At 43.0% G+C, this 15,836-nt stretch overlaps 1 protein-coding gene across 6 annotated transcripts in view; it reads right to left on the bottom strand.

Moving 5' to 3' along the window:
- Positions 1 to 15,836, bottom strand: part of hth (Meis homeobox homothorax) — a 369,553-nt gene that overhangs the window by 297,575 nt on the left and 56,142 nt on the right. For all 6 annotated transcript variants that reach the window (XM_034321378.2, XM_034321376.2, XM_034321379.2 and 3 more), the window contains exons 4-5: positions 13,956 to 14,006; positions 381 to 431 (exon numbers count right to left, since the gene is read on the bottom strand). In XM_034321378.2, the coding sequence (XP_034177269.1) occupies positions 381 to 431; positions 13,956 to 14,006 (102 nt within the window). The remainder of the gene's footprint in view (positions 1 to 380; positions 432 to 13,955; positions 14,007 to 15,836) is intronic.

The following is a 15,836-nucleotide window of genomic DNA, read 5'->3' as shown; positions in this document are numbered from 1 at the left end:
CAGAAGAATCGTGGTTTCTGGTGAGAAAGATGGCCGTTCGAACTCGAACAATTCGAAGCGTGCAACAACGCGTTCTCGACCATTGGACAGCTAAATGACGCCACTTACGCTACAACTCGAACCGGGTAAACCGTCAAGGATACGACGACGACGACTGCAACGGCGACGAGAGGTTGCAAGCTTTCACTACAATTACGGAAAATTGCATTCCGCTCGTAACAGTTGTTTTTCGAGCGTTACGGACGGCTTATCTACCACGATGTTGGTAATAACTAACAATCGAACATTCGGTATCCGGATTTTAACGTGCCTCCTCTATATCCTTAGAAATAAGTGAAGGGGATATTTAACCCTTCGAGTGTTAAGGTACTGTGACTCACCTTTTCAAGCTCGAGGAGGTGAAACCGGAGGACTTGGATCGCCTGGACCATCTGAAACAAGAAAAGAAAATTCATGTGAATTGAGAAATAGATGAAAAGAAACAATTGGTGCAGATCAAGGAAATATCATAAGAAATTATAAATAAATTCCAAGAACTATTTAAACAGTCCCTCCCACGCATGGTCTCCGAGAGAACCGATATCTCACAATTTTCTCCCGATACCATTTTCAGAATCTTTCTGGACTGTTGCATTATCTTCCCTCTGGACCACGTTGTATATAACATGTTTCTTTTTTCCTGGTGCATACCGCGACCACAGCCATCGGCATAATTTTCCGATAGGATGCAACGTTTGCAGCCACCTCGAAGAAAGCTAAAGCAATCTTCCACCTTCTCGTTCTCTCACGTGTGCGAACGAAACGCGGCAGGGAAACACGGACGAACCTTTTGCTAGCAGAAGCGGCGATTCAATTAGGCAAAGCGACAATCTTAATTGTTAATTAACATTATATTTATGCAATTATGGTCCATTATGATTCCGGCCGAACGATAACGAAGCGACCGCGATGAGTGCTCCCTTAGATAGCGACTACTCGAAAGGCAGCCCTCCCTCTCTCTACTCATCCTCCTTCGTTTCTCGATGCACCTTCTTCTTCACCTTCTTCTGGCCTGCTGCTCCCCGGTTGTACGAGACACGAACACACGGGTCATCGACTGACGGAACTGCTATCGCGGTAAATACACGCGAGTGCATTTCGATACGAACAATTCGCAATCAGTCTCTAATGGAACGAGCTCGGTTCGCCTCTCGATCGTCGAACTCTCGAGTCCAACGTAAAGAACACAATCGTGTTTATGGATGATTTTTAACACCATCTCTGATGATTTTTACAGAAATTATAATTTTCACAAATTCTCAAGAAAATAACCATGCCATAGAATCGTGAGTGTCTCTCAAGAATTGAATTAACACAAAACACAAGTGAAATATAACAGAGCAAATAATCATCGATGCCTCTTCAATCGCACTTAATGCCAGCTGAATCGACTTTCAGAAACAAATCGAAGCATTGAAAGTGCTTTCGATTCCTGCAGCCAGATCTCCGAACGAAATCGAGCAAAGTGTTCGACGCACTCGATGCTTCGCGCCTCGGAAAGAAGGGCGGCAAGATGTAACTGGGGGGGAAAAAAGAAAAACGCGCGAAGGCACGTCGTTGCGAAGCGAGAAGAAGAAGAGGAAGAGGAGGTAGAAGAAGAAGAAGAAAAAGAAAAGATGCTATCAGAACGAGTAACGAACTGGCAGAGCGACGGCGAACGGTTCGAGTTGACGAGATGGTGCGAGCGTAGCAGCCGATTCGCCGCCACTCGCACAATGTCTCCACTATATTCGCTTTCGCTTTTCTTGCTCTTTTACTCTCGTCTCGCGAAATCATGCCCCGCTTTTCTCTGACGTTTCATCCTCCTTCACGTTTCCCTCCGCGTCTAAGCGTCGCGGAACGCTCGCTATTCGATCGAACAGATGCGCGATCCTACGGGATCCACATCGCGAAATTCTCATCGACCTTACTCTTACTTCGAGCACAATATCTCCTCTGTAAGCTCGAAACATCGGCTCTTCTTCCTCGTCGTCGCGAGCCGAGGTTTTGCCACGATCGTTCATCACGTGATATTAATTAGGCTTGCAATGGCGGCCGAGTAACCCTCGCGAATCGCGGGCTTCGTGCACATCGAGCGAGCCGAGAGAGAAGAGGAAGAGAAAAACTGCGAAACGCGCGAAGAAACGGGGAGATGGTGTTATTTATAAGCGGACAGGGACGACGCGGTCGGAAGCGACGCCCGACGACGCTTCTCCCCTACTCTCAGAATCCTTCTTTCTCTCCTCCGTTTGCCAGCGACGCTTTGCATCGCATCACGATGCACCCGCTCGTATTCGATGCATGACCGAGATACAAACGCGACCAAGTACGCGCGTTTCCTTCTTGTTTTTTATTTTTTAAATATATTTATGAAATTATTTTTAGCTATCTTGAAGCCTCTAATTGATACGCCGTAAGTGGTATTTCGCGGTACTCTTCCGTCATCAAATTGCGTCAGAGATAATATGTTTGATATTTCGAAATCGGTCATTAAATATGCGACAACTTTAGACGTCTTCGACAGCGAGACCGAGATTTTCGAAACTTTTCGCGATCGATGGAACACGATACTCTGGATGAGATCGATCGTGACAGTAGCATTGAATTATTCAAGATTTCGTTGCTTCCAGTCGGACAAACCAAGGATAAAGGTAACAAGATAATTGATTTTCAAAGGAAATTTTTCCAAGGTTCAGCCGCGCGAAACGATTCGAAGATCAGCAGCTCGAAGGAGACGGTTCGGAAACTTTTGGCGGACAGTGTACCGGTTCAATGCCAACTAATTTGCCCGAATTAAAGAGAACGAGACGGATCATGAAGCTTCAGAATTAGATACGCCGCTCAAAATAATTGGTGGATCGGCTGCTCGAACGACACCCAGCTTTCCCTAACGTATATGTGGTTGTTATAAAATTTCTCGCTCGAACGCTGCTTGTACAAACGTAAAAAAAAAGATGTATCTGTATGAACAAAAAGAGGACGCAAAATTTAACTATGCGTTGATTTAATGAATTTCACTGAACACTGATTACACAGGTCTGATTATTGTATCAGGTAATAAAGAACATAGAATGAAACAGGATGTTTCACGCGCGATAAATTTTATTACTTAAGAAATTGTTGAAAATGTTTGCTATGCTGTCAAATACACGATTATGTTGCTCTTAATTAAATTTTTTATGAACACTTTGTAACATGTTCGGTAGTTTTATTTTATCAATAAAATCGTTCCATGCTTGTAATCCCATCAAACTACAGAATTGATTTATTATTTCACATAAAATCATTCTCATCCGGCAGTTTTCAATTTGTCGAGAATAGTTCAAAAATATATCGACCTAATTATTTGAAGAGAGTTCAGTATCTCAGAAGGAAGGATAGAAAGGAGTCGCAATAATGCTCCAAAATTGCTGGCACGATGGTTCAATCTAATTAAGGCCCGTCTAAAGAGACTTGACCGCAAATTAGGTATCGCGACAACGACGCCCATTAATCTGCGCCAATGAACTCCGTCATTCTTGACACCTAGCACGATCTGTCCCGGCTGAATCATTTTATCGATCATTCCCGCTTGGAAATCGTCGTACCACGAAACGTTCTATAAACGTTAATTTATTTCTAACTAGAAAGATTCCTAATCTTCTTCATTAACACATTTCATATGTTAGATGATATCTTTAACGTTACTATTTCTCAATTATGAAAGATATGATAATAAAATATAGTGCATAATTCATGTAAAAAAAGTCTCTATTGTATCAAATAATGATTCATAAATCAATCTAGACCTAAAAAAGAAATTTCAATTTTGTTAGAAAATATCTAATCAACGTAATCAATAGATAATAAAAAAGAGATGTATAGAAGGTGGGGAAGAGAACAAGCTATTGAGTCGATGTTGAACGGAATTTCCAGTCGGTCGACAGTGTAAGAGGTCATAAATCTCGCGGTTGACTATGTGATACTAAATAGAAATATGGATAACCGGCGTGGAAGGCGAAAGAAGCGAAATAAATTACAACGATGCCTTCCCTCCTCCTTCTGTCCCATCGTGCTACCCACCAGCCGTAAGCAGGCTCGATGATTTAATAATTGTAACCGATAAACGAGCCATCGTCTGCTGCTAATTGAATCGCGCCAACATTTTCGTATCGTACAGTTCTTCGATCCCGTAGCTCGGTTTTATCGAGCATCGACAATCGCGTGAGCAGCCGATTCGCGACAAATCGTTTCGCAACGAGACGGCTAACAAGGGGCGGGAAACATTGTCGAACGTCTATCGTAGGCAAATAGAAGACAACGAAAATGGTTCAAGAATATCCCTAGACGAAACATCGGACACGATAGCAGCACCGCGAGCGTCAGAACATGAATAGATAACGCAAGATATTGTTTTTCTTTTTACAGAGAACTCTCGAAGCTCAACTTGGATATTCCTTTATTGTTGTGAGATTGCACACTGAAGTTTATATTATTAAGTAGCTTTTATTATTTGGATGTTTGATATCCATACAGAAGCATACTGCGAGGAGAATATTAACGAAAGGAAATATTTTTATGTCCCAACATGAAGAACTTAAGACCCGTGCGTCGCCGACTCTCCGGACGGATTCTTGGTATCTATAGGAAAGCATATTTTCTTTAAAATTTTCAGAAAATTTCAGAAACACGATTTGGGATGTTAAACAGTTAAATCGAAAGAGTAGCCACGATCCACTCGAAGAGGACAAAGCTAATCGCGTGACAAGAGGAGCAACACACCTCGTTGCATCTTCTCTGGTTTCGTCCATCTATACGTGTGTGCACGAGCGGCGACTCTAATGAATGGTCGTTAATTGTATCAATTATTAACGAGGGACATCGCGCGGACGCCGCGACGACTCTTATCGATGTCCAGTGATTTACGAGCCGAGCATCCTCTTCTCCCTCGCTTTCTCTCTTTCTTCTCTCCGTCTTCCTCCTCAGCACGAACCCGCCACCGTGTCCGTCTTTTTCCTTTTCCAAACGATTCGACTTGTACGCGTCGATTCACGACCGTTCGACGTTCGACCGCTTCATTATCAGCTGTGGCTCGCGTCGAAAATATTGCGCGACGTCTCGCGCCACCGACGTCGCTCTGTCCCCCGTCGTATTTCGTGGTAATTAATTTCCGACCGGCCGATCCCGGCCACTGTCACGATCGCGTGTGACTTATTCATTGGCCATTTGCTCGGCTGCCTTATCGGCTTCCTCCACTTCGCCTGCGCTTCTCTCCTTCTCATACGAAATCGTATTTCTTCTTATATACCTTTAATTAACTTATCGTGAATTTATGAAAGACACGTGCACGAATTAACAAATCCAACAGTTTCGGTTTTATTCAAAAATCGAGTAAATAATTAAAGATCAAATTTATATATAATACTTTTCTGTCGTTTGACTGTTTTGATTTGTTTTCAACTAGTTAGTCAGAATTATTCTGAGCTAAGAGAAGGAAAAAACGCGCGTGCTCGTAAGTTTCTAAATGAAACTGTTCACGAGGGAGGAAAGGCAAACGAACCCTTCGAGGAGGATGTCGATGGTGCTTTCGGCTCGGAATGACGGACATCGTTTTCGTCTGTGTATACAGGAGAAAAAGGTTGAAGATGCTGCGGTACACGGTAGCCAAGAGCGTTGTGCAAGCAAGGGACGGTTTATCTACGACCCTCCGTGGCACGTTCGACGCGTCCAGACACTCCAGGCGACAATATTTAAATATTGTTAAGCCGTGTGATACTCGCCGTGAACAAACACCAGCTCCTTACCGATTCGGAGACGAATCGAACCGCTATTCGATCCGTTTAACGATTACAACAAAGCCCCAAAAATGATTTTAATTAAATATGAGTATTCTAATAAGAATTCGGGTCATTAAATTTGTTAGGTAGTCCCGAAATAAATTAGTCGAGGGACGATTTTTAGAAACTGTACATACTTTGGTCCCTCCAGCGGGTAACTTGTGGCGCGCGCGTAACCACACATTAAGATGATAGTGCGTCCTGGGCACGGGCCATCAAAACGAGGAACTGCCGTCTTAATAGCCGGAGATTTATAGCCCCGACGAGTCGACGTAACGTCACAGGCAAAGCAGAAGAGAAGAGGGCTAGAACGTCGTAACCTAACCCAATGCCGAGCGAAAGCCAAGGACCACGTAGTAGAAAGAACGAGCAGAAGCGTAGGTATATATAGGGAGAAGAAACTCGAGGAGATCCGGCGACGAGGACGAGGAAAGACCTCGCCACCGAAGGAGAAACGAACAGAAGAAAGCGGAGACGAGGAAAAAGGAGAAAAGGAAAGGGAGGAAAGAAGTTATCGCGCGCGCGTAACGCAACTACCCTGGGTGGTCTTAGAAGAAACGTCATTTTTTTCTTTATTTAAAGAAGTTGAATAGCAGTGAATTTTAATCTTGATCGAAGATACCAGATGAAAGAGGATAACAAACGGAAGCCAGAAAAATTTATTCGTGCAGGGTGGAGGGCGGATCGGTAGCCGGTGTTTTTTTCGTCGATTTCGCAAATTTTCAATTTCCCATTCGTACAGATTAGAGCGTAGAGATACGACAGAAACGAACGCGAGCCCGTTCGAGCCGGCAATTACGTTAATCGCCGTTTGATTTACGATAACCGAACGAGAATACGTGTAACGAGCACGCGTGCCGACCGGATCGGGCACCTCATGTTTTTCCAAATATTTTCGACCCTATTAACGTCTTAACATTCCGTCCTCGTTCAATTATTTTTCAAACGATCAAATCATCGATTAATTAATTAAAATTTTGATGGTCAGAAACGTTCCGTTGGAAAAGACTAACGAATGTTCGGAACGTCTTCGACCAAGGCAAGAATCAAATTTTTCACGAACGTAAATATATCGCACGAGCTGCGAGATTTCATATGCATCGAGGAGCGGAAAATTCCAAGCAACGCATGTCGATCGTACATCGAGAGCCTATTTTTCAAACCGTCCGACGCGTCTAGACGTGCCGATTTAAGGATCGGTATTGCTTATCTATCGCCATCGAACGGGCCGAAATTCAATCGATGTTGAAAAACAACAAGTTTTCCTTCGCTGACACGTGATGTTACGCGTTCGGCAAATCGGACAGATGACGTGCCGTTTCACTCTGCGTTTTCAGAATTTCAATTGCAAGTTTATAGAGAAAAATTAGCATCAATTCCGAGGCAGGCACGTTGCGTCACAAAGTCGCGAGAAACGTTGGTCCAGGTCGCCGAGAGGACCGGTATAATGGACCACCAGCGTGGCAGTGTTCGCCAGTCCCTCTGTTACGTTATACTTTACACATGCTTCTCCGTGGTCCGCCACCCCTCGGGACGCTTCTTTTTCTCTCGGCCCTCTCGTCGAACAGTCTCCGCGTGGCACACCTCCTACGAACCCGCGGACAGCTTTTTATTTCTAACTCGCGCACCCAGACGTCTCAGGGAGCGGAACGAACAGTGGCGTGGGCGTGAAGATTTTTGCTGATAGATAAATCGTCGATATTTACATTTTTATGCTGATAATTAGGAAAATTGATGGTAACAGTACAATAAATCTCTCAGATGCAGGGGATATTAAAGCGACGACACGATTGATGACAACTTTTCTCTTGTAACGAGCTATATGATAGAACAGTGATTACAAACAGGGAGTAAGCTGGTCACGATAGCTTATCGATATTGAAAAATTGAAATGTTCGTGAAAGGGATGTTGAAACTAATAGCAGAGATTCAAGTGCAATTTAGCTGTGTTTTATTGAAGATCTCGTTGATTTTTTTTTTGCAAACGAAACGATGCCGCTACTGTAAATAATCTTTTATAATTGGATGAATGATGATAAGATTGGAAATAATACCGTGTCACGATACGAATGTTACAAGAGCTTCGGTCAAGATTTTCTAAACGACACGTCGCGTTTCAAGATATTTCCATACCCTTATTCTGTGCAATTATAGCCAGAAAGAAAACACAAATAAGTTATGCAAAGGTTCTTCTAGCCGTTCGTTCTTGTTAACAGTCATTAATATTCAATTATGATGTTCGTTACGAAAGCAGCTTAATTGAAAATCATATGAAAAGAAATCACATTTCAACAGATTTACATACGGTTATTGTGTAATTACAATACAAATAAGTTGTTGTAAAGATTTCCTTATTTGCATAAACGTTAATTAATATTCAATTATTTCCTTTGCGTCACTCATTACTCGGCAATTTTACACCAAGTTATATATAATATTCGATACTTTTTACAAGTATTAATTTTTCTTTTATGAAATATGCAACGATACGGGTGCGAATGAAAATCCTTTAAATCTCTAAGTGCAGGGTTAAACGTTGGAAAAATCATTGAAAATGGGAGCTCGATGATCAGCTCTGATTTTGACAAACGTGTTCGCTGAAGATTGCGAGAAAATTTCGCCAATTTGGAGCGTAGACGGAAGAATGAAACGAGGAAGAAGGCGTGAACGCGCGTTAATCGCGCGACGATGAAGGTTTGAGACGATACGCGCGTGCAACGATCTACGATCCGAAGAAAAAGAGACGCAAAGGTTTCGTTCTCCCTGATCCTTGCAGCACAAGTTCGGCTATCCTTGGCTTCCAAGGTACCGTTACCGTGCGTTCTTCTTGTACCAGCTCGAACAGAGAAGCAGCAGGAGCAGCACCAGGCGTTTTGTCGCTTTTGTTTGGCTCGGTTCGACGCAAGGTTGCAGAAACCGCTCGTACGGAGACGCGTACCTGCCCGCCATCTCGTCCTACCCGGTTTATTCATGGAAATAGAGCAGATGCGAAACAAAACGAGAGGGTATAGCTTTACTCGCCGGTGAAAAAGAGGTTTCTTAAGTTTCCTCGCTTCATCCTTCTTCCTTCTTATCCGCGGATCTTCCTCACCCCTTCTTCGATACAGTTTTTCCTCGCTTCCCGCGACACGCGCGTTAATCGATTTGTAATTTCAAAGTAAGAAGTTGATTTATTAAAGGCAGTCTTATTCTCGAGACGATCAGATTGGTCGGTGAGACTGATCAAGGTAGATGATTTAAGAAATGGAAATCTTTACTCTGTTCGTAAGAAAACATTCGATTCTTGTTTGTAAGAAAAATTTTATATTCTATTTAACCCGGCACAATCCTGGGAAGCTTACAATTAGTATCCCGTCACTGAGCTCATTATCGCGACGCTAAAATTTTTTACTTCCGACAGTGATAGTGCAACTGCTTGTTTACCTTTATTTTCAGCAAACTGACAAAAAGTGCATCAACGTTGGCAATTAGCATCTCAATAATTATTGATTGCCTAATTAAAAATTCTATTTATCACAGTAAATATGAAGAGTTTCAATTATCATTCTAGAGTACACAGTTAAATTTGTTTTAAGAATAAATTATGACACTCTACCTTGTTTATATTGAAACGGTTATTCTTAATTAACGCATCGAGCTTCAAAATAAGTGGTATCTTAAAAAAATGTACAAAAGACTTCATTTTCCGGTTGCCTTCTAAAAACTGTTTCCGTATGATGTTGCATAAACTATGTAGAATAAAATGGCGAGCTGAATCTCGTCGTGTCGTTCAAAGAGGCAGGAAGTTTTGCGTGCAACTTTGTCGGAGGACCGTGAATGAAAAGTCAATTAATAAATATTCAATCGCAACAACGTGTAACTAATTGATAGACAGTGGTGGCGGGGTAGTGTATGAATAAAAGATCCACGCCGGAAGTCATTGGTTCCCGTTCGAAGCACGTTTTATGCGTTCGATGGAAAATCACTGCGTTCCTTTCCACGTCATCGCGTTCCATTTCTTATTTTTATTCGTTCAATTTCCCATCCACGTACGATGAAAATCGATCAAAATATTTCTCCAATTTCACACGGCAAACTATGACTATCCTTTGATTATTTGGAAAAGATCGCATCGATAATGAACATTGGAAAGAAAACAGAAATACGTTGAATAGTGAATGATAATTAGCAAAACACGGAAGGAAGTAGATGTTTGTATTTGCATGAAATACGAGAGGCTCAATTCATCTATTAACATATATCTGTTTTTACATGATAAATATGCATACGTACAGACCGGTCGACCTTATTTCGCTGTCTTGTTATACACACTGTTTGCGATCGATCTCTGGCCTTTAATTAAATTTACACCGTTTCATTTGACAAGTAATTGTCAATGAAATAATACAAGGAGGATTTCAGTGGAATTATTTTCCATAAAGAAATTCAATACCCAAAATAATCGATAAATTAAAATATTTCCTCGCCGAAAGAAGATGGTTTTTCGAGGAAACGAGCTTCCACCGTTACATGGAGGAACAAGAGCGTGTCGTGTAAAAAAATTCGCCGACGAATCGCGTCTCATGAACGTCGTCGTTCAGGCAGTGGGCAACGTCCGAAAGTCAAGTACCCTCCTGGTAATAATTATTCTCGAAACGCGAGAGCGGCAATTAGCATCTCATTGGCTCATTTCTCGCTTATGCTAATGGGAATATTATTAAAGCGCGTGTGCGACCGAGGGCAGATCCCCGTTTGCTTCCAACGAGCAGAGGCCTCGCGTGTTTGCTCGTTCGTTTGCTTTGCTCTCTTCCGCGACTTCACGGCCATCTTTTTTCCGCTCCTCGTTTCGTACGCGCGTTCGCCAAGAACCTGGACCCCACCTTTTGTTCGCCCACCGAACACCGCTTCGATCTCTCGACCGAGTTCGTGAACCTCCAATTTCGAATACTGAAACTTCATTTACTCGCTCCAAAAGAAAGAAGTAAATAACGGGATAAAAGATTCGACCGAATTAGAGAGCTTTAGAAAAAGGATATTACTAGATAATGTATACCGATGGAAAACCATGGATTCCAATGTGGAACAGAGAGGGCAGACAAGATTCGCGGATGGCGAGGAGCGAGGATTCTCGCTTTTAACCCCGAGGAAACCCTTGACCCCCCTGAATTGAGAGAAGGAGCTCGTTACACGCCTCCTCTTCATCTGTGCAACAGCTTCTACTCTCTTTTGCATGTTCTCGCTGATGGTTAAAAGCGCAAAGATATTAAATATAAAAAAAGAATCTAAGGAGTAATCGTTTGGAATTCCCGAAATAAAGATTGGTGCATGACGTGGAAGAATCAATTGAACCACAAATCACAAGATTCGAGAACACGCAACAGTTCCCATTGTAACAGAAAACCCATCGAAAGCCACCGTTTTCAGTCTTTCTCCACAGGTTTGCAGCTGCATCGAATTTTCCGCGGGCTCGAGCCCTTTCGTGTTCACCGTTTCGTGTCACCGTTGCTCTCGAAAGCAGCAGCTTTCCAATCAAGAGAGCCTTCCCGACCACCAGGAATTCGCAATCGAGAATTTTTCACGATACGAAACTATCGGCAAAAAGCAGCTGGCTTCTGTCGATCGACGGCCATCATCTCGCGAGACGCGGAAGAGGGAAGAGGAGGTTCGGGAAGCAAAGAAACGAGAGGGGTGTGAAGGGCAAAAAGCATGCACGTTACATGCTCGTTCTTTACGATAGAAGCTCATTGCTCGTAGACTGCAATTTGCCATGGATGTAATGAAGCGACGATGGAAGCTGCTAAACTGATCTCACGATTACGATTTTCGATTCTATGCCTTCGCCTCCTGGCTTTTGTGAATTTTCTAGCGAATTAGATTCAGCCGTTTTTCTCCCAGTTAGAACCATCGTTCTATAAAACCTGTTCTTTGAAAAACCGAAACAGGAATCGCGTACGTTAAATCGGAAATGAAAGAAATTGAAGAACGATGAGTTTGAAACTATGATAATTAATTAATTAATTAATTAAACTCGTGGGAAAATGATGTATTGAGATTTAAGAAAAGGTTTCAAACGACAGTGTTTGTAGCAACAGGTGCAATAATGGATACCGCGAACGGATCAATGACGGTCTGACCGTAATAATTAGTAATTTGAATGCTGGAATGGAACAACTTTTTTAATTTATCACCTTATAAATTAAAATTATGATTCAGAAGCGTAGAAAAGATGTAGCCAAGTTATTGAAATGGGTGGCATATAAAAGATGTTGAATTTTCAGACGCAGAATCCCGAAGAAAATTCGAAGAACGCACAATACCAAGGAACGTGTCGTTTCAAGAAAATCGGCGAACCGTCCGCGTCGCATTTCCATTTAAAATTCCGTCAGAATGCGTTCCTGTCGAACATCGTTCCTGCCTACATTTCTTTAATGTCGCGGATGCATAATTTTGATGCAACCATCCGATGACGAATCTCTGCAACACGCCAGCCGTGCAACTACATAATATATCTCGCGTTTTCCGCGTCGGGTTACGTCGCATTTCTCTGGCTTTTTTTTTTATTTTCCATTTCGTATTGTTGTTTCTTCTTTTTGTTGCTGTTGTTGTTGCTGTTTCGTTTCATTTTTTCGTCTGTTTCAGCAGATCGACAGAGGCCGAGCGACAGTTGTGACAACGGGCACGAGATGCGAGTGGGTACACCTTGCGTACACGCGGATGTTTGCGCGCGGACCGATGCCGTCCTGACAGCTCAGATAACGGGCGTGACATTTTGAAAAATTGAGGCCAACGATGCGAACAACGTCAACGAAATGCATCCCCGTCGTCCGTTTTCCTTCTCTCCCTTTTTCCGCCACCGTTCCACAGGGAGAGGACGAAAAAAAAGGCCGCGCTGGAACAACGTACATCGGTTCACCATTAACACGCTCGATATATCCGATTTTGAGTTACGATCGAAATATTCGAAAATTTGTGACCCTGCTAGCGGAATAATGTTGAGCCGGAGACAGGTTTTGCGTTTTACCCTGGCATTTTCTCTCTACTTTGTTGCTTGACAAGAGACAAATGTAAAATGGAACGAGAAAGAAGAATATAATAATGGTAATGAATTCCATCGCAAACTTTTCAAACATTTCACAGCAATATTCCGAGACGCGTCCTCGAAAGTTCGTCTACCTGTTTCATACACGCCGGACGCGATAGCCTAATTGTTCCCGAGGCATGGTACATGCAAAACGTCGTGGAACGAGTAAAAATCAATGGTCAGAACAGCAAGGACAACGGTCTGGCAGAAGGAATCCATAATGGCAGGTCGACGTTGAGGCGAGCATCGGCTCGGGCCGCGTGCACCTCCTCGTCCGGCAAGGAATACACCCGAGTTATTTAAAAAGCCCACTATCCGTTATCTCGATCGGAGAACGCGAAGGGTCGTTTGAAATATTTCTTCCTCCGGTGTTTCGAAGGTCTGCCATTCGAATGGCTGCCTGGCCAGACTCGGCCTGACCACGAAGAAACAAAGGCTGCGGAACACGTCGAATCCTCGCCACTCTTTCTCTATCTTTTTTTTTTTCTTTTTCTTTTAATTACCACCTCCCTATCTTTGCATACTCTCCGTACGATTCATCCGACCAACCAGACGCTACGTTTGCAACAGCAAACTGATATGAAATGAAATTTAGATTTATATTACAACGCACGAAACGAGAGGGTAGAAATCGTTGTATCGTGTTGGCCATTTTTCAACGCTTCGTTCGGTCTGATTTTTCAACTATACCACCGCTAATTTCCATCGACAATTAAACGCTTCCCGTTGCCGACGGATTCACTTTTCCATCGTCATTCCTCGAAATGAACGCACCGGGTGGTCAGCGCGCGATCTCGCCAGATAAAACTGAACGATTAGGCGCAAACGAGGCGAGCGTACGGCAGGGTAAACATGGAATAATGATCGTTACGCGGGCAAAAAGGAGGGCGACAATATACTGGGTGTCGTGTTTCGAAACAGATCGACTATAGATTTAACTTCAACACGGTCACATCTAACCGTATACATTTTCGTCTGATATTTCCCTGTTGCACCGCCAGTAATCACATCCTGTATGTACATATATGAAACGAAAAAGGAAAAAAGAAAAAAATACTCACCAGCGAGTCCACCTCCGGGTCCGCGATGTAGTAGGGTTTTTCTTGTCTGATCTGTAACACACGAGCACACACGCGTTAAAGCTTTAATAATTAGACACGGCGGTAATTGCGGTATTAAAACTATAAGAACGATCCTATCTCGAACACCTGCATACGCGTACTTCTATCTCAATCTCTTTCCCTCTCTCTCTCTTTCTTCCTCCCTATTGTTCAATCACTATCTCGTCTCCTACCTTTATTTCTCCCTGAAATCTCTCGACGAGCTTGGCCAAGAGCAGGCCTGTTCCAGTCCAGTCTTTCTCTAAGCGATTTCCTTCGCGTGCTTCCTCTTAATTGGACCCCCACTGTTCAATTCGTACGTATAGAAACGGAAACGCGTCGGTGAACGCGATGGAATTCTATCCACGGACACGAGCGAGCTTCAACTCTACGGAGATACATAAGGATAGAAGGGTTAAGGAGAGGGAAGAACCGATGAGATTCTCAAGCATTTTCATGGCGCCGCGTAGTGGCGATCAGAATGGAAACAAAACGCAGGATGAGAACGATGCCTCGTTCGCTCTTAATTGGACCCACGAGTTCTTACTGAAAGCACGCGGCCCGAAAGGAAGGGGAAAAAACGAGACGGACGACAAATCTCGATGGAAGTACTGGTTAATCTCGTGGAATCCACCGGAGGACCAGCGGTTGATTATGCTTTCTCTCCTTCTTTCTCCTTTACCCGACACCGAGAGCCATGCTATCTGATTAGAAGGACTCGTCCCGGACCGGGAACGAATATCGTTAAAATTCTTCCCTCCTGGACCCCGATATTAGTCGCTTCGATCGGCTCGATACAGAGGAAACTTTGCGTTCGATTAAACTTCCTGGATAGTTTAGCTTTGGTTTCAAAGATACACGAAAATATATTTTCCACAGCATATATTATGTTGTTCCAAGGTGTTTCATAGGCCATAACTCTAATATATGAATCACATGTACTGTTAGGTCATAGCTTCTAAGAATTGCCTAACGTTCGTTTACTTTTCGTATTTCTAGAGCGCTTTTGGCGGCAAACCAGAACAAATATTTCATAGTAATGTTGACTACATAGCTAAAATTTTGTTTCAAGATCACTGTAACTCTATTTTACATAATTAACTAAATTTCTTTGAAAAAAACCTTCTTGTTTATTCTTCTCTCTCTCTTTTTCTCTCGAAGAAGTCTAGTATTAAAGGTTCCATTTCTCCCAAAGGATTGCAGCGTTTAAATAACCCCATCGAGTGCGAGTACGAGACGTAAGAATCGAGTTACGAAACCCAAAGGACCGCGAGAATTCTGAGAACGGGACCAAGCCGCGTATTCATGAGCCTGAATTCTGAATGGGCGCTCCTCTTTCGCATCGGGTGTATAGGTAATGAAGGCGTCTCGTACACCGCACAAAAATACTGTCAACTCTTGGTAGAAGGGGGAGCTAGTTCTTGCAGACTCCTGTCACCATGCTTTTTCGACGATCCCCGAGCGACCTAGCGCCGTTCAGGTAGCAACGTCGATTACAAATTGTAAGCAGCCCCGAAAGGCATCGTTTTGCCTCTTTCGGCTTCTCCTTTCTCCATCTTCCATATTGTTAACAATCCTTTCCGCCATTTTAACGACGACAAAAAGCAAAGGAAAACGAGTTCATTTGTTCTAATAAACGAGCATCGATATTGTATCAATTTTGTTAGGTAAGAAATTTTTCAAACGATCGCAATTTCACTGCTACATTTAAAGTGTTAAATGAACGCATCGTTTTCATAAGATGAACGTTTCGATAAGCGAAAGTTCTCGTCTTCGATCGCGAGCCATTTGAACGTCCTCATCGTGCTGATTAGAGGCAGGTCAGGAGAGCTGCGAGTGACA

The sequence above is a fragment of the Osmia lignaria genome, chromosome 12 (genome assembly GCF_051020975.1).
Source record: "Osmia lignaria lignaria isolate PbOS001 chromosome 12, iyOsmLign1, whole genome shotgun sequence".
NCBI classification, from domain to species: Eukaryota; Metazoa; Arthropoda; class Insecta; order Hymenoptera; family Megachilidae; genus Osmia; species Osmia lignaria.
Note: the sequence above shows the minus strand (reverse complement) of the source record. Positions and strands in the feature narration are given on the sequence as shown.